The sequence below is a fragment of the Pipistrellus kuhlii genome, unplaced genomic scaffold (genome assembly GCF_014108245.1).
Source record: "Pipistrellus kuhlii isolate mPipKuh1 unplaced genomic scaffold, mPipKuh1.p scaffold_m20_p_18, whole genome shotgun sequence".
Classification (NCBI taxonomy): Eukaryota; Metazoa; Chordata; class Mammalia; order Chiroptera; family Vespertilionidae; genus Pipistrellus; species Pipistrellus kuhlii.
In genome coordinates, this window is record NW_023425493.1 from 10,510,606 (window position 1) to 10,529,024 (window position 18,419).

The 18,419-nt window shown below is 46.3% G+C and overlaps 1 protein-coding gene across 7 annotated transcripts; it reads right to left on the reverse strand.

Annotated features, from left to right (window-relative positions):
- Nucleotides 1-249: 249 nt before the first annotated feature.
- Nucleotides 250-17,236, reverse strand: IRF6 (interferon regulatory factor 6). 7 transcript variants are annotated; one of them, XM_036442202.1, is made up of 10 exons: nucleotides 17,037-17,235; nucleotides 12,505-12,585; nucleotides 11,547-11,723; nucleotides 10,416-10,487; nucleotides 9,006-9,210; nucleotides 7,808-7,936; nucleotides 3,596-3,769; nucleotides 2,426-2,818; nucleotides 1,655-1,773; nucleotides 250-974 (listed from the first exon to the last, which is right to left on the reverse strand). In XM_036442202.1, the coding sequence occupies exons 3-10, from the start codon at nucleotides 11,718-11,720 to the stop codon at nucleotides 750-752; spliced, it is 1,491 nt and encodes a 496-aa protein (XP_036298095.1). In that variant the 5' UTR covers nucleotides 11,721-11,723; nucleotides 12,505-12,585; nucleotides 17,037-17,235; the 3' UTR covers nucleotides 250-749. The 7 variants fall into 7 exon arrangements, with proteins under 7 accessions (XP_036298095.1, XP_036298096.1, XP_036298097.1 ...); XM_036442203.1 differs by lacking the exon at nucleotides 17,037-17,235 and adding an exon at nucleotides 12,956-13,516; XM_036442204.2 differs by lacking the exon at nucleotides 12,505-12,585 and having other exon boundaries at nucleotides 17,037-17,236.
- Nucleotides 17,237-18,419: the final 1,183 nt, after the last annotated feature.

Sequence of the window (18,419 nt, forward strand, 5' to 3'; positions counted from 1 at the left end):
GGCAAACACCAGCCAACCAATTGTCCACAGGATCCAGGCCTTCTGTGTTGACAGCTTCCCTTTAGAATCTCAATTTATGAGCGTTTACTCCACAGGTCGGGTGACTTTCAGACTTTGGCACCCATTTCTATTTAGATATCATGTTTGGTTCCTAGGCAACCAGCTGGCTGCCTTCCCTCACACTTCCCCCATCAGGGCGCCGGCTTACTCTACTAGCAGAACAGGTCAAACAGATCAATCTTGGACAAATCAGTGCTTGAGGGAACTTTAATGAAGGCAAGAAAGAAAGAAAAATTGGTACAAGAACAATTCAGAAGGGTTCTGTTCCAGGCAGTTTTGCCTTGTACAAGTAGAATGAAGTCATCAAGTCCGAGTTTTAAAGCTGGCATTATTTCAGGCATCAGTCCAACCCCTTCACTTTACAGTAATGAATCTGAAGCCCAGAGGTTAAATGACCTGGCTCAAGGTCGTACATTGAGAGTAAAGCCATAGTTAGAACCCGGGTGTCCAAATCTCCTTCTACTACAGTTCTACTACCATTGGGATGTTTATAAAAAAAGAAAGGGAAAGTACAAAGGGTGATTTTTCCATAAATTAAATCAACTTTAAGAACCAGACTTATTTGGAGAGTCAGAAACTACTAACATTGTTAGAAAGAAAGCAGGTTTTACAAGCTGGTTAAATCTGAATAATAAAAAATATCCATATGTACAATATTGTAAAAAAGAGAAGGAAGATGGCATTGGTGATTACTGAGCCGGCAGGGCCGGGGGCAGCTGCATGTTGGGGGTAGACTGCATGGGCTGCCAGCTTTCCTGGGTTTGGAGGATGCGATACAGCTGCTTCAGCTGAGCAACGATGTTATCTTTAATGTCTGGAGTCGAGATCTGCAGGCGGACACTGCCACTGTCAAAGGATCGTGTGAAATCACCAGAAAACATCTCGTAGATCATCCGAGCCACCACCGGAATAACCTGTTCAGGACACAGAGCACACAGGAATCTGCTGAGGAAAGGGTATTTTTTCAACAGCAGGAGTGATTCAAGATTGAAGGAAGGACCAGTGAGGCCCTAAGGGGTTCCCCCACTCTAGATATAGGATATGCCTTCATCTCTCTGAACTGTCCTACTAGGGTTTACTCTAAAAGTTGGTTCACATGAAGGTCAAGAATCTATAATAGATGTAGCATCATATCAGGCATCTAGATAAATAACTGCTAATTTAGCAAGACTTTTACCCAGATTTCATCTATTGCCTAGTCTTGTTGTACAAACCCAGGGGCCAAACCCAAGTGATCTTGGTTTTACTTCCCAGAATAAGATTGTGATCTTAAAGGTAATTGAAAGGTTTTTGTAAAAAAAAAAAAAAAAAAAAAGGCTGCAAGGGTCATATCCTGTTCAGTTTCAGCAAGACTAATGTCAGTAAGAGAATGAAAGCTAAAGGTCTCCACTAAACCTGTCACCCACTTTGAGGACCTGGTATTCCCCATTGTGGACCTACTGTGCAATGTGCAAAGCTCACGTCTGCTACTCCCTCTGATGGGATTAAAACCCACTCAGTGTGAAGGGTCCCTGTTCAGGGCTCTGCCTCAGACCTAGGAGCTAAAGCTTTGATTAAAAGGTAAAGAGGTATTGACACACCCTTATCGCCTCACCTGAACCAAGATGAGTTTCCTTTCCGGGGGTTTCCCGTCTGGCCATTCTTCTCCAAAGCATAAGTAGATCTCGAATGGCGGCTGCTTCTCTATCTGTCCTTTCTGGTGGGCAATGAGCTCTGCAGAAGGTGGAGAGCAAGTTTGGTGTACTGGGCCATTTCGTCCATAAATGCCATCCTATTATGTGTCTATTCAATTTAATTAAAATTAGTTTCTTAGTCACATGAACATGCTTAATAGCCACAAGTGGCTATTGGCTACCATACTGGACAACACAAATACAGAACATTTTCATCATTTCAGAGGAAACTACCAAGTTAGACTTAGGGTTCAAGCCACATTGTAAAATTCACAATGCAGTGCTCTCCCTAAATTCACCTGCTTGAATTCACCATTCGGATATTTTTCAAAGGAGAAGAGTATACGTTTTGCTGAGTATGCTGAACAGGGTCACCTTCCAAAGTTAAGGATAAACTGGTAGCATTTGGGAGCTAATGCCAAGGCTGTTTCCCTCTTCTGCCACTAAAGGTGCTAAAAACCAACCAGAAATAGCGCTTAAGTACATAGCATTGGAGTGGAATGACCTTTTTTGTTGCCCAGGTCACTTTCATTTCTCAGAACTACTGTTCTTTTTTACCTTTACTTCCTCCAGAAAAAAAAATATTTTTTTTGGCTAAAATCTTTGCAGAGCCAGGAAAGTGGGGAGGAATGGAGGAAGATATATTTCCAGGGACCACTTCCCACCCATCAACCTTCTGAAAAGAGACTCACCACTGAGGAATGTTTCCAGACAAAAGAGTTTGACCTTCTTTTGCCTCTCAATCAGGTTGGGAGCAACAAGTGATGGGGCGCATGGCCCCGACCAGTACACCTTGCACTGACACAGCCTGATGGCATAAATGGCGTGGCCGCTGACCTCGAGGATCAGTCCTCTGTCCATGACGTCTAGCAGCTTGCTGGTGAACAGCTTCTGCTTCTCATTGGTGATGTGCTCTGGACCTGGGAACTTGACCTGCTCCAGACTGACAGGACCAAAGAGCTCCTCCTGGTCAGGCATGGGACCCAGGTCCCCATAGAAGAGCCGGCAGCCCTGCGGGTTGCTCACGGTCAAGGTCTGCACATACTCTTTCCCACGATACTGAAACTTGATGTCCAGGTCAGTCACTGCAAGATGAGAAAGGACAGTGAGAGCCCTGCTCTGCTGCTCTGCCCATTTATCCCTACGACTCAGACAAGTCCATCAAGATTGAGCCACCTTTCTAGCAGCATTCAGGAAGGCCACTGCCATAGTTATCCTTCCTGCAGCAAAGGGAGACATCAACATAACCCTGAGACAGTCACGCCAAAGGCTGTCTTGAAACAAACAGTTCAAAGGTCCATCTATCCTATCTCTGCTCAATCACCACACCCTCTGGGCTAGAATTCCTCCAAGCTAAGGTCTTCCCATTGCATACTGAGTCTTTGTATCTATAGGCATTGGAAGGAGCTTGAAAATAAGCTATCTGGCTTGTGTCATATTTTTGTCTCGTTGTTTAAAGAAACCAGAGAAACAAGAATACCAACTCATCTTTCAATATATTATAAAAAACATGCAGCTCACAGCAAACTAAATTTTCCCCAAATCCCCTAGCCAAACTGATAAAACCAGGACTCCCACCCACATAAAGGTGAGTAACCTGGAGCTGTAACCAATCAGAGCATCCTCATGGGCAGTTATGCATAGGCTAATGTCTCTTTATTTCTGTCCTGGTAACTCGACATCCGCTGGCCTATTTCTGCCTTGGTAACCCATCATCAGTTGGCCAGGAACCATGCGCAGAAGGTACCTGTGGAAAAGGTAGCTATTCTACACAAGGCGAAGAAACGGAAGCAGAAGGTGAGGCAGCAAGGGACTCTTATTAGGAGCTGAAGACCCATCAAGAAAGCCCAGGGCTCACTTACTTGGAAGAGAGCTGATCCACAGCTCTGGAGAGCTATAAAAGGGCTGTATAGGTGCCTGGGGTACTTCCATCTCCAGAGGTTCCGTTTTGGGCCACACTGCTTCAGGGCTGCAGTTGCCCACACTGCAGTTGCTTACACTACAGTTGCCCACACTGGCCGGTGCCAAGGGAGAACCTAGAACAGAAGGATGTGGCTGAGCAGGCAGGGGCACCACACATGCACAGCATCTGGTCTGAGGCTCTAACACCTAACAAAGTCAACAGACAAGAGTCAAACACTGGACCAAGATAAATGTGGCAGCCCGTCACGGATCCCCACAACTAACACAACAAGAAACACTTGCTCCTGGGAAACATAATCATATCGGTTTTCCCATAAACTCATAGTCATGAAAACCTGGGTTTGCTGAAGATTAACAGAGGGGTGAGTTTTCTCTGGGGTTAAATCAGTATGGGCATGTATGAGAGGTTCCCTGTTGTAAAATTTGAACCCTGCAATTAAATAGAACCTGGTTATCTTTCATAAAATGAACTCAACAGAATCAGTTTGTTAGCTTTGAATAAGTGTTAATTTATCAGAATTCCATTAAAAACAAATACTTTTACATGCATTAAACATCTGGAAGGATACTCAAGGGAAGGAATTAGGAGGTTCAGAGACAGGGATGGAAGGAAAACCTTCCACTGATTATCTTTTTGTACCATTATGAATTTTAAATTATTTAAGTATTTAATCAAAAGTACTCAAATAAAGCTATTCTTAAAAGATAATTTTAAAAACCCATCTATTTCTTTGCTATTGGCCAGGTTGGCTCACTCAAAAGTCTACAGATATCTCCTCCTAGCCTCACCTCTTAGGCATCTATTCTTCCACAATTCTTCTTCCTTTGCCCCAACAGCTCTGAAATCACAGAGGTTAATGTTTCTTGGACCCTTTGCCTGGTTAAATCTATGTACCCATTTTACTTTTTTGTTTTTCGTATATGCTACACATCTTCCCAAAAAGGGTCCAAGGAAGCATGCAAGTATCTCATTTGACCCATAGCAGTCAGATGAAATTAGAAAAGCAGGGAAAGCTGCTCAACTGAATGCATGTCAAGGACCATTTTAGTGGGCAGTTCCAGCAAAAATGCTGCAGAGGAGCAGTTCAGCTTGTGTTGAAGCATCTTCTGGACAGCAATGGGAGATTTAGTACCTGCCCTATCACACACTGACCTTCCAACCTCTCAACTCATTTTTCCTGGGAAGCTGAATTTAAGAAGTCTACAAAAAAGAGAACCAAGTTGGCAACATAGGTAAACGCCCATTCTTGCTGCCTCCCACATCCACATCAAAATTACAACTAAACAAAACAACTATCATCCAGAACCTCCAGAAAGCTGACTGAATGCAAGTACTTCAACTAGAGAAGTAAAGAAGAAAGCATACTGAGACTGGTAGGAAGTGCAGAGGCACAGAATGGGCTGGAGGGAGATAATTGGGAGGGAGATAGCCTCTGTGGAGGCCACCCACAGGAGCAAAGGGTCCCAGCTCCACATCAGACACCCAGCCAAGGGTTTCAAAGCTGGGGAAAGAAATCCCTATGGGCATTAAGAACTATGGACTGTAAAAAAAACAGTGTGAATTGGGCCTGAGTGACACACAGGCTGCTGTAGACCCAGCTGCTCCTCTTAAAAGGCCAGTACCCTGAACTTAATTTACAAGATCTCACTTCCTCTGAGCTCCAGTGCCAGATGAGGCTCTGGGGGACCCAGACCCATACAGGGAGAAACTGGACTGTCTGGCATCAGGGTTGGAACTTAGAAGTGCTTACAGCAGTCTTTGTTCTGATACTGGGACCTCCCTGGTGCAGGGCTAACTGGCAGCCATTTCAGTTTGCTCCACCCTGGTGATTCCCTGAGACCCCGCCCCACCCAATTTATAATCCCACCCAATTTATAACCCTACCCAAGCTGTGAGCAGAAGCTTTTGCATATGAATGGTCTTTTTTTCCCTCCGGCTAAAAATTTGTCAGACAAGCTACAGCTGGGTCAGGGATTCCCAAACCCATCAATAAAAGGCCCAAGACCTGGCACCAGCACCAGCCTGCCTTGCTTCACAGCTGGGCCTCGACTGGGCATTTCCAAACCCAATACAAAGAGGAGGAATCTGCAGATCTCTCTAGCTCCTGCTGGATGGCCCCAGGCAGTGGCTTTGCACCTCCCTGGAGACCCAAGAGCCAGTGTACCCAGTGGTCAGTGTGAGACCATACCACATTACAACTCTTTACATGCATAAGCAACATATTCAAGGGCAGACTTAGGAAACACCAAAGCCCCACTGAAGCAAGTCCTGCTCCGTAAGGGTATCTCCTACACAGCAGTTCTCCCACTGTAGTCACAGCTGGTCCCCACAGCCAATTGGCCTGGAGCTCAATTCCTCCCAGTGACACCAACAGCAATCAAAGTTCAACTACAACAAAACTGTGCACACAGCCCACAAAGGGGTGTTCTAACAGTGTCCACCTCAGGTGATTGGGTAAGCTGAGCCACAGGCCCTATAGGCACCTACACAAGGCCTCTCTATCAACTAAAAGAGATTTAGCAGCTACCCAAAACATAGACACAAACACAGGGAAGCAGCCAAAATGCAGACACAAAGATGACACAAATGCAAGAAATGAAAGAAAGCAAACTACTGGATATAGCGACCACAATTATAAGGATACTCAAGAATCTTATAGAAACCTCTGAGGAAATTTGATTTTCAAGTATCTTAGTGATAATGCCAAAAAGAAAAGGACCAGTCAGAAATTAAGCATACACTGATTGAAATAAAGAATAATATAGGGAATTCAACATTGCCTAGAGGATCCCGAGAATCAAATCAATGATTTGAAATCAAGGAAGGATAAAATATCCAATCAGAAAAGCAAAAAGAAAAACAAATAAAAGAATATGAAGATAGTATAAGGAGCCTTTGGGACAACTTCAGGCCTACCAACATCCGAATTACGGAGTGCCAGAAGAAGAGAGAGAGCAAGATATTGAAAACCTATTTGAAGAAATAATGACAGAAAATTTCCCCTACCTGGTGAAAGAAATAGACTTAAAAGTCCAGGAAGCACAGACAACCCCAAACAAGAGGAATCCAAAGAAGACCATACCAAGACACATCATAATTAAAATGCCAAGGTCAAAACAAAGAGAATCTTAAAAGCAGCAAAAGAAAAACAGTTCCCTACAAGAGAGTGCTCATACGACTGTCAGCTGATTTCTCAACAGAAACTATGCCGGCCAGAAGGGAGTGGCAAAAAATATTCAAAGTGATGAATAACAAGAACCTACAACTAAGATTACCCAGCAAAATTATATTTAGAATTAAAGGTCAGATAAAAAGCTTCACAGACAAGAAAAAGTTAAAGGACTTAATCACCACCAAACCAGTATTATACGAAATGCTGAAGGGTATTCTTTAAGAAGAGGAAGAAAAAGAAAAAGTTAAAGATAAAAAGTATGAACAACAAAGTGACAACAAATACATATCTATCAACAATTAAATGTAAAATTTAAAAATTCTGATGAATAGAACAAACTGGTGAATGGAATAGAATCAGGGGCATGGAAATAGAACAGACTGATGATTCTCAGAAGTAAAGGGGTGTGTGGGTGGGTGTGTAGAGAGAGATTAAACAAATATCATATATGCATGTATGCATACCTATGGACACAGACAATAGGGTATTGAGGGCCTGGGGTAGGATGGGTACCAGGTAGAGGGGAGCTATTGGGGAGGAGGGGGGAAGAGGGACATATGTAATAATCTCAACAATAAAGATTAATTTTTTAAAATTATTTAAAAATCCACAAAAGAAAAGTCCCTAGCAGATCAATCCTATCAGAGCCAAGAACTGAGGGCAGTAGAAACCACACATTCCCATCACAGAGCCTTAGCTGAGTAGACCCTGTTCAGGAAGTGACAAAATTTATATTGAGGAAAAGGGCAGAAGAGTCTGCCTACAATTCATGAAAACGATGCCTGCAATTTGGCCTGAAAGAAATCAGCAAAATGTATAAAGTTTTGTATGTGGGACTGAGAATTAATAAAAAATTTTAACTGCTTGCCTATGACCCCTATTTGCTAACAGACCAGCAGCCTGGCTCCCAGTGCAGTGGTGGGATCAGCGGGAGCAAGGTCAAAGCCCTCCTCTGGACCAAATATCACCCCTACTCACCATTGATGTTCAGGAAGGGAAAGGTGTCCTGGATGGGAACATGGTGCTGTGACTGGTCCAGCTCATCTTCCTCATCTTCTTCATCCACATCATTATCCTTCTCATCCCAAGGAGCAGATCCAGTGGATCCTACCAAGAAAGAGGCACACAGCTGCAAGTGAACCCCTCAGGTTCTGCTGTGAGTGCTGCAGCTCCCCCACTGCACAAGCTAGGGACAGCTAGCACAGGGGGTCTCCGGGCTCAGTGTGCACCCTCAGTGCCCTAATCAAGAAGAGTGGAAGAGTGGATCCCTGGTTCCAACTCTTCCCACAGAGCCCTTATGTAAGCTCTCTTCCCCTCCCCTATTAAGGAACTGTATTCCTTACTCCCTTCTACAGAAGTCTCTTAATTTGTATTATAACCCTCTTCCTACACATTAGCATCTCTTTTAAGAACTTCAGGACACCAACTTCTTTCCTTTGTAAGCTTAATGTGAGAACAGACCCTTCCCTCCTGGCAGGGCCTCACCAGATCCGCTGAGGACAAATCAAAATTATCTGGCTCTCAAATAAATAAATAAAAATAAATAAATATCAGGCTCTTAATCACTTCTTGTTAAGGATTGGGTATATAGCAGGATCAGGTGGTATTCTCTTAGTAAAAGTATCCTACAACTAAATGGCCACTCACATCAACATTTATAAAGAGAACTTAAGAGCTTTTACACGTTACACCAATTGATTCTTGCAATAGCCTTCGAACTAGGCAAGAAAGATAAGCATCCCTATTTTACAGCTGAAAAACTGAGACTCAAGTCGGTCAAATGCCTTGAGTCAATGTCCCACAAATAGTGAAGGGACAAGAACCAGCTTTAGAACTCAAACCTTCTAGGTTTTATCTCTTCTTTCTTCTAAACTACCTGGCCTCTGCCCTTCGTGCTAAGTCCCAAGTAGCTATTTTTTTGGTAGAAATCTATGTTATACTCCTCTACTTTCTAAAGCTTTAAGCAATCAGACTAGTACCTATCCCCCTAAATGAGCAAGAAGATTTTGCTGAGTTCACATCTTCTGTTCTCTGGGTCCCTCCTAGGGAAAGGCTTTCTTGCTTTACCAGTCTTAAACATAAAAAGCCAGACAATTTCCAAGTCAACTATTTCTTTAAGAGTCCAGCCTAGAACTTGACAAATGATCCACCTTCTCCCCAGCAGCTGAGGCCTCACCTGGGTTAATGATGGAGCCCTGGGGCTGGGGGATGTCACACACTTGATATATCTTCACTGGATTCATGGGCACCTCCTTGGTGCCATCATACATCAAGTTGAATTCCCTGCTCTTGTTGAGAGCACAGCGGAGCTGGGCCTTCCATTTAGCCGGGTCAGGGTCATCCACCCCTTCCTGGTACTTCCCTGTCTCCACAGCCCAGGCCTGAGGAATAGGAAACTGCAGTGAGTGCCTACTAATGCCCAGAAACATTGCAAAGTCTGTTCACCCTCTCTCACACAGCAGACACACACACACACACACACACACACACACACACACACATACACACACACTGGGGCCTGCACAGATGACATGGAGGATCCATGCTGATGCAGCAGAAGGTAGCACCCACCATAAGGCCATCACTGTGATTTATAAATATCACTTGTTCAAACCTGTTCTGAGTCATACTTCTGAGGTTCTGGCCACTGTACAGGTCCCTATTTCTCTTCCTAAGATGGAAATAGCCCCTGCATTTTTATGATCATTTACGAGTCCCTTCCCATACGTTTTTCATTCAGTTTTCACAACAATCCTTGCGAGGCAAGAAAGACCGGGTTCATCCCCATTTTACTGAAGGGAAATCTAAATCCCAAGGAGATTGTGTGACTTGCTCAAGGCCACACATGCAATTGATGGTAGCAGGACCTGAAGACAGGTGTTGCAATTCCCAGTCAGAAGGGGCAGGATGAAAATGGGGAAGAAGATAGGCCTGGGTTCAAATCATGACCCCACCATGTCCTGGCTGTGTGATTTCAGCAAGCTACTTAGCCCTTCAGAGACTCTGCTTCTGCATCTACAACCTTCCAGAGCTGTGAGAAATAAATGACGTAATGGACCTAGCGTGTGGGTCAGGCACCCACTTCAGGCTAGCGCCCCCACCCTTATCCCACCATCCTGGCAAAGGCCAGTCAGAGCTTTGGATCTGTGAAAGCAACCTCACTTTTCTCCTAACTGCCAAAGCTCTCCCTTAGCATTCTGCAAACACATACACAGAAATGACAAAGCAGCTTCCCACCGTCCCCTTTTCTCAAGCCCTAAGCACGCAGATTGCTCTTCTGAGTGGGGCTTCCAGGAACCAGCCTCTTCGTCCATAGCCAGCCACCACCAGATACGTCAACAGCAAACCCAATTTCAGACCAGCTGGACAGGCAGGGTAGGCCCATCCCCCCTCTGTGCCAACTCGAATGTTGGTGCTGGTTTACAGATGTTTTCCTATCCCTATTGTATCATTATTTAATTTTAAATTAAGTGCTCATTTACGTATTCGGGCCAACTTTCTCTCTGCCTCTTCTCTCTACACCTGACATAACTGAGTCGGGTGGGAGACATCTCCAGGATGGCTCCCCTTTAAGATGTGAGCCCACCTTTCCTGGTCCAGTCTCAGCAAGATCTTGACAAGCCCACAGTAGAGACTGAATTTCACTTCTGACTTGCAGCTTACAGTCAGGAAACAAAGCGTGAATTCACTTCTTGGTGTCTTGGGGGTGCAGTAACGAAAGTTACTCACGAGCTGGAAGACTGGCCAGCACAGAGAAGTTGATCTGGGGATGGGGTGCAGGCTCGCAAGTTACCAACCACATCACACCCCTGCCCACAGCAGCTTCCCACCTACTTCTGGCTAAGTCAGCTCTGGTTTCACTTAACATTTGTAACCTGCCAGGTGGTTAAAACTTGTTTTCAGTTAAGTAAAAATGACTCTTGTATCACGACAAATTTTTTTTAATGTAATTTTCAATTTTTTAAGTTTTAAATTATTTTTCAATTACAGTTGAGGTATAAAATTATATTAGTTTCAGGTATACAACATTGTGATTAGACACTTATATAATTCATGAAGTGATCCCCTTGATAATACCCACCCAACACCATACATAGTTATTTCAATATTATTGGCCATATCCCCTATGCTGCTTTTTATTTATAGAAAAGATATTTATTTATAGAAAAAGTAATGAAAACATAATTAAATCACTTTTTAATTTTTAAGCAGAGGCATGGATAGGGCAAAATATGTCAATATCAAAAGAAAAACTTGCAAAGGGTCTTCTACACCCATCCTACAGATTATGCTAGGAACCTGATGACAGACACTCAGTAGTCCTGCCCTGGTCTGAAGAGCCATTCCCAGGCCCAAATACCTTTCTTTATAGCAAGAACCCTGAGGGAATAAAGAGGAAGAGTCCATTGCTGACACTTGGGAGCTTTTGGAACAACTCACAGGAGTTTGGCCAACCTTACCCCGGATCCTTTGGAATGTGAATTGAGTGCCTTGGACCAGTGGGAAAGAATAAATGACCTCATCCATCACAGACGTGCCCCAACAGGAGAAATTACTATGCCTGTGAAGTTTGGGCACCCCCATCATAAACACTGTTGCATCAGCGTTTTGGATTTAGGGTATTCCTCATGTCAAAAGAGAAACCAGAACAAAACATAAAACCCAACAGAGTTGGAGAGAATGGAAAACGTGTAAGTCAAATGGTGAGACTCTTTACCTTGAAGATGGTATTTTCCTCCTCCTGTTGGGGGCTGTGCCGGGTGGCATGTTTCCAGGGAATCTGGAAGCGTTTGGAGTCCCTGTGCAGCCAGATGAGCCCAGGGTACAGGCCACTGTCCACCTGGGCCACCAGCCAGGGCTTTAGCCGGACTCTGCGGGGGTGGAGGGCCATGATCTGGTTGGGGGAGGGGGAAGAGATGGGGATAACAGGAGAATGAGGCCAGTTGCTGGGAACTTTTCCCATCGCTGTTCCCTTATGATAGAGCTACAGTTTCATTAGATTACAGCAGAGAAACTAAATATGGGAATAAACTGTGCCAGGTGGGGAAGAAAATAAAAGAGGTTAAAGGGTTCTTTTGATTCTTATTCCAAAGCCATTTATACTTCATGCTCTAGCCAAATCAGACTTATCATGTAAGCAGATCACATTTCTTCTATTTAAATCCTGGAGAAGAAAAATGAAAAGATGATGTCATCTCTGCTGGAACACAGTCCTTCCTGAAGTATCAAGGGCTTTAGAAGAGAAAGAAAATTACTCTTTTTTTTTAATATATGTTTTTTATTGATTTAAGAGAGAGGGAGAGAGAGATAGAAACATTGATGAAATAATTATTGACCAGTTGCCTCCTGCACACGCCCCTCCCCCCACCCCCCATTGGAGATCGAGCCCACAATCCGGGCATGTGCCCTAACCAGGAATCGAACTGTGACCTCCTGGCTCATAGGTCAACCATGGAGCCACCCCAACCAGGCGAAAATTATTCTTTTCAAACTTGTCTCAGGAGACGGAAGAAAAATCATTATGGAAACAATAAGGATATGGGCACAAACCTGAAACATGCTCTCTTTTTAGAAAACTAAAGATAAATGGTAATATTTTAGTAAGAAACGATACCTTCATGGCTGGGGGCAGAGAGGGGAGGAGGGGGGGTCCCAGTTCCAAAGTCCTCACTTACATAGAGCAGGTAGTATATCCACCAGGATCTGAAGAGCTGGGCTTTGAGTCAGCTGTTCTTTCTCTGGGCCACCCAAAGATTCTGTACAGAAAAAAAAAGGGGGGGAGGGGGACTGATTTGGTTATCCACAGAACAATCTAGTGCGTGGAAAAGGACCTGGGAATGCTGGAGACAAAGGCTCTGAGGACCCTGCCCTGCAGCCGAGTCTGGTCAAGCTCAGAAACCTTAGAACCGTGGTCAGCAAACTCATTAGTCAACAGAGCCAAATATCAACAGTACAATGATTGAAATTTCTTTTGAGAGCCAAATTTCTTAAACTTCTTCTAATGCCACTTCTTCAAAACAGACTTGCCCAGGCCATGGTATTTTGTGAAAGAGCCACACTCAAGGGGCCAAAGAGCCGCATGTGGCTCGAGAGCCACAGTTTGCCAACCACAGATGGCCTCCTGACCCGGGTCTGCTTATTTCCCAGAGGCTGGAGTGAGCTGGCTGGTTGCAGGAGCCAGCCTGGGTAAAGTCTGCAATTAAATCTCATAAAAATACCCAGACATAGCAGATAGCACGGGAGGCAGCCTTCGCTCACAACAGTAAACAAAGGTTTGCCTCGATGATGTGCCCAAAGGAAAAGCTAGTCACTGAAGAATTGTTTGCCTGGAATGTTGTCCTTAGAGTTTTATTATTTATTTTTTGGTGTTCTTATTTTAGTTTGTTTTTATGTAAGGTGAGAAAGAAACACCTAAAAACTAACATTCATTCAGCAAATAGTTGGCCATCAGCTATTGAGTGTCCAGCACTCTGCTAGTTACTAAGCACTAAAGCTCAATGTTTCCATCAGACTCCTTCCTGAAGATATCCACATGAGAACTGCTCAAGCCCCATAAAGCCCTGAGGAGGAAAGGAAGACAAATAAGTCGCCTTCATCCCCAGAAAAACCCCTACCTGGATCACAGTTCAGAAACCAAATCGGTTGAGTCAGTGAAAGGCTCCCATTCAGAGGCGCTTAGCTGAGGGGCTGGACCATAACTCCGCTTCTCTCCCCAGCTAGACTTCCATCCAATGGGGGAAAACCCAATGCCAACTCAGCCCTGGCACTTTAAGAGCAAGGCAAGACCTGCTCTCACCTGAGCCTTCTGACCCAATTACCATCTCCTGCAACTGAAACCTTCCCCCTGGGGAGCACAGCTCAGTGAATAGGTGAGGCTGGTTGGCATGCAGAATTCAAGTGCCCCCCGTGCCCCCACCCCCCTGGTCTTGGCCTTGGTTTAGGTTGTTTTGCAGGGCAGCAACACAAGCCATCAAAGCCCAGAGACCATTACCTTATAAGGAGGAGGAAACACATTCTCCCAAGGGCAAGTTCTACTTTCTCCTCCTCAGTCCTAGCCTACTAGGAGGGGGAGGGGCAAGGGAAGGATGAAAAGAATAGAAGAATGGGCAGCCAACCAGTCAACCTAGCGAGGGGCTTTTGAGAATGTATATTGCAAAGCATCCAAGTCCTGTGTCTGGGCCTGTCTGACACGTGAAATCGACCTGTTGATGGATCATGGACTTTGAAGAAAAGTGTTTATTCTAGTTGATCCACAGCCCATGAAGAAAAAATTAAGGCAACCAGGCCAACACGAGGAACTGCACATAGTGATGGGGAAGGAGAAGCAGCCACCCATAGAGACCGGTGATTAAGATCTAGAGCCCTGGTTCTCAGCGTTCTCCCGAGATGGCCGTACCCAAGAACAACCCGCCCCAGCTTGCCCTCCTCCACCTTCTGGAAGTCAGCCAAGATCTCCCCCATCTGCCACCCAGTAACTAAGACTCTGAAAACAGGCAGAGAGGGGGGAAATGGAAGCAACCAAATAACAGAGGAGAATGGCTAATTACATGTTCACAGGCTGCAATATTAAGCAGCTATTAACAACAGGGCAGCTGAATAATTTTTATTGGATTTGGGGAAAATGTTTACAATATGAAGTTAAGGGAGAAAATGCAGCATATGCTATTGACTGCCCAGTAGTATCTCCATCTTGTAACAACATGCATGTGGATCCGTGTAAAGGGACACACAGAATTTTAAAAGGGGAATGAAAGAATACACCAATGCAACGAGACATTCGCAATGGTTACCTGGTGACAGGATCATGAGTGAATTTTATACTTGCCTATATACTTTTATATATGATTCATCTTTTCCTGCAATGACATGTTTCCATTTATACTTTTTTTTAAAACTACGAGTAGTATTCTTTTTAACCACAGGAAGCTAAGACATTTCTTGGCACTGTAAGGTATAGAACAGTGGTTCCCAACCTTTTTGTGGCCATGCCCCATCTAAGCATCTCTAAAATCCTGATTTCCCCCCCAACCCCATCCCATGATATACAATTCTCATTATTCAAAAAGTGAACTCTTCACGTGGAGGAAGCCTAAAAGGCCAGTAACTTGGTCTAAACAAGCTTCCAAAGAACATGGCATCCATGAAAGAGAAAAATAAAAGAATGAAAGCACAGGTGAAGGACTGAGGAAGAAATTGTTAAAAATAATAATAATATGAAGTGATATGAAAAAGTAGCAAATGAAGTTTCAAAACATAATAGAGAACTGAAATACATAAACATGTCACTATATATTTAGATGCTGTATTTGAGGCCCCTAGGACCATAAGAAATGCAAAAAAAAAAAAAAAAATCACTGTTAACACATTCTCAAATTGCCCCCCTTAAAAATCAAATTGCCCCCCTCCTCCTGTGGGGCGTGTGCCCCACATAGGGAACTACTGGTACAGAAGACAATGGCCTTCAACGGATGAGACCATGGTAACAACAACCCTTTTTATCTACACAGGCTTTACAGTTTTTATATGTATTTTTACTTAATGTGTCTGATTCCATCCCCTTTTGTAGCTGGGTTAACTGAGACACAGAAAAGTTAAGTGCTGTATCTGGGGCCTGGATCCAGCACCCCTGAATCAATGTGCTGTACCAAGTCCTGCCACTGCACCCCGCCATCCAAATCTCTCCCTTCTTCTACACACAGAAAGAGTGAACCAAAAACACCAACAAAGATGCCAACAGCATGGAGAGCCAATGAAGCGGCTGGGAGAAGACTACATGACACCCCCCTTCAAACACACTTAGATCAGAGTTCTCTTTCCAATCACCCTCACCACCCAAATCCCAATGCCCACAGAACCACCTCGGCCCAGTTGAACTCAGCCCTGGCATCTCTAGCTGCCATCCCAGCGAAATTCAAGGCCTGTGTATCCAACATGTATTGAACCAGCCAAAGAGCAAAGATGCTAATCTACCTCCTCCCTTCATACTGGGCACTGAGCAGGCACATTTTCAACCTCCCCCAGGCACTAACCATGCTCTCTCATACCCCCATTCCAGGGGGCCAGGCCCTCTATAAACACCCCACTGCCCCCTCTGCAGCTCCTGCCCAGACACGGTTCCAGGGGGCACAGCTACCCCAAAGCTGAGATCCGGCTGTCAGAGATTTTCTGCTATTTCTTGCAGACGGGCCTCAGCGGAGGTCCTGTTTTTCCCCTGCTTCCCAGAGGGAACTGAAATGCCAACTACCAGGTTCCCAGTCGGGCCTCTCTGTAGTTCAGCCCTGCTCAAGGGTAAATTCTGGGTCAACAGCCTTAATTCTCGTGCCCGTCTTTTCTGCTGGTCTGAATTTGGGATCGGCGAGCGGGGGAGGGGGGGGGGAGCGCAGGGTATTGGGTGCTGCTGTCCTCATTCCTAAAGGACGATTCAGGCTCCCCAGCCGCCTTCTCCCTCTCCCTCCCCAGGCTTCCACTTTCCATCGAGAGCAAGGTAGGGGCAGGGATGACCCCTTTACCACCGAGCAGGCTCCCTGTAAAGTGTGGCACCTCAGGCCTCCCTTCCAGCCCGGCCTGGGAGACTTTCCACATTTCTCCACCCCACCGGCCCTCCAGCACGGACGACGGGAAGAGGCCTCACCCGCAGCAACCACGCCCGGCGCCACCCTCCCAGCACCCAGCCTGTCTACTTGGAAATGCACAGGTGTCTCCCAGGGTGGGAACCGGGCTGTGCCAAACAAATCCCGGGAGAGAAAACAAACTGGCTGAAGGCCTTCTTGGCCTGCCCCCACCCCCGATCTCCCCCAAACACCCACCAGCACCCAAGGCCCGCGGGCCTGGGAATTCCCCCTTGGGAAATACGGAGGCCGGTGGCCCAGCGAGCCTGCAGAGGGTGGAGGCTCCTTCAGCTCCATCCGACGGCGGGTGGGTGGCAGGAGCCGAAGGCGGGTGGGGCGGGGAGGGAAAGGGAGAGTCGACCGAGTGTGGGGTTGGGGAGCGCCCAGCGCTGCGGGGCTCGGGCACCCTAAAAGCTACCTGGAGATGGGCGACAGTCAACCCCACAGGCTATCCCCCCCCCAAAAAAAATACAGATGTCCCCAAGTTTTCCTAACCCCGCACACTCAGGAGCGGACCTTTCTCCACCAGCGGCGTGTCCCTCCCAACCACCCCTACCCCCCAAAACCCCAGATTAACCTCCAGAAGCTGGCGTCCCCACCTTTCCTCAATCCGGCTACCAGAAGCGGACGTCCCCCCGAACCATGTCACCAGCTGCGATCGCCCGTCGCCGCCGCGCTCCTCGACAGGTCGGGCAGGTAGCACCGGGCTCCGCGCAGGCAGGGAGTGCGGGCTCGGCTCCCGGTCCCGCTCCGGCGCTTACCTGCTCCGCCCAGGTGCGCCCGGCCCACGTCATCGCCGCCCCCCAGGCGCCACCTGGCCACGCCCCCAGGTGAGACCACGCCCCCCGCGCTCCCGATTGGCCGGTTGCGAGAACTATGACACTCCGTGCTGGCGGGCGGCCCCGCCCCTCTCCTTACCTGCACTGAGAAAATGTGCAGATTCAGGCTCACAAACACCTTGTGCCCCGGGAGGCTGGTGGTGGTCCAGGGCACTGGAAGCGACGGGGAGGTCAGAACTAAGTCTGGAGAGGGTGCCACCTCGCCTTCATGCCCCATAAGTACCCTGCTGGGTGGAGACTGTTCACCCCAGATTCAAGGTTTAGGGATTCGGGGTGGCCCCGGCCATCCGTGGGCCTGTGCAAGCAGGATATGGGGAAGGGACTCGGGGTCTCCCACAGAGCAGGAATCCCGCCCGGACTCCGCCTCTTACCTGGGTGACCCTGGCTGAGTGTCCTGCGTCTCGGTTTCCTCGTCTATTCAGTCACGCTCTGGTAAAGATGAAAAGCAAGGCAAGGCGTCTGGAGATTCGCACCCCAATTGTTTATCTCATTTCAAAGTACTGGGATTCAAAGCCCAACTCCCTTGGTTACCACAGACTCAGGGGAAGTTTCTAAGCTACCCAGACCCCGGTTTCTTATCTGAGCTGGAACAAAGTAAGTCATAGCTCCCTGCTCAAAGGATCTTGTGGGGATTCAGAAAGTTACTGACTATAAAGTGATCGGAACGATATTTGGCACTCGTCGAGCGCTATATAAATAATTGTCGTGTCTATTAATGTATAAGGATAAAAAGTACCATTCAGGCAGAGCCTCACAGAACAAGATGAAATCTCCAGTTATTGCCTGAAATTCAAGGCCTCTAGATCCCATAACAGGCACTTGATGAGAGAACCCCTGTCCAGACAGAATACGTGCTTACAGTGAGCTATGCACCACTGCACAAGACCCCCGACTGCACTGGGCTGTCATCAGTAAGAATGGCATAAGGCCAAAACCGGTTTGGCTCAGTGGATAGAGTGTCGGCCTGTGGACTGAAAGGTCCCAGGTTCCATTCTGGTCAAGGGCATGTACATTGGTTGCAGGCACATCCCCATTAGGGGTTGTACAGGAGGCAGCTGGTTGATGTTTCTCTCATCATCGACCTAACTAGCTCTCTATCCCACTCCCTTCCTCTCTGTAAAAAAAAAAAACAACACACAAAAT

Bases quoted from the DNA above. Each gene is read 5' to 3' on its own strand.
- IRF6 (XM_036442204.2), bottom strand. From the start codon at position 11,720: ATGGCCCTCCACCCCCGCAGAGTCCGGCTAAAGCCCTGGCTGGTGGCC. The intron at 10,488-11,546 runs GTAAAGAGTCTC...CCTGACTGTAAG, and splicing joins AGGAAAATACCATCTTCAAG to CTGCAAGTCAGAAGTGAAAT. The intron at 3,770-7,807 runs GTGAGTAGGGGT...CTTCTGTTCTAG, and splicing joins TCCCTTCCTGAACATCAATG to GTTCTCCCTTGGCACCGGCC.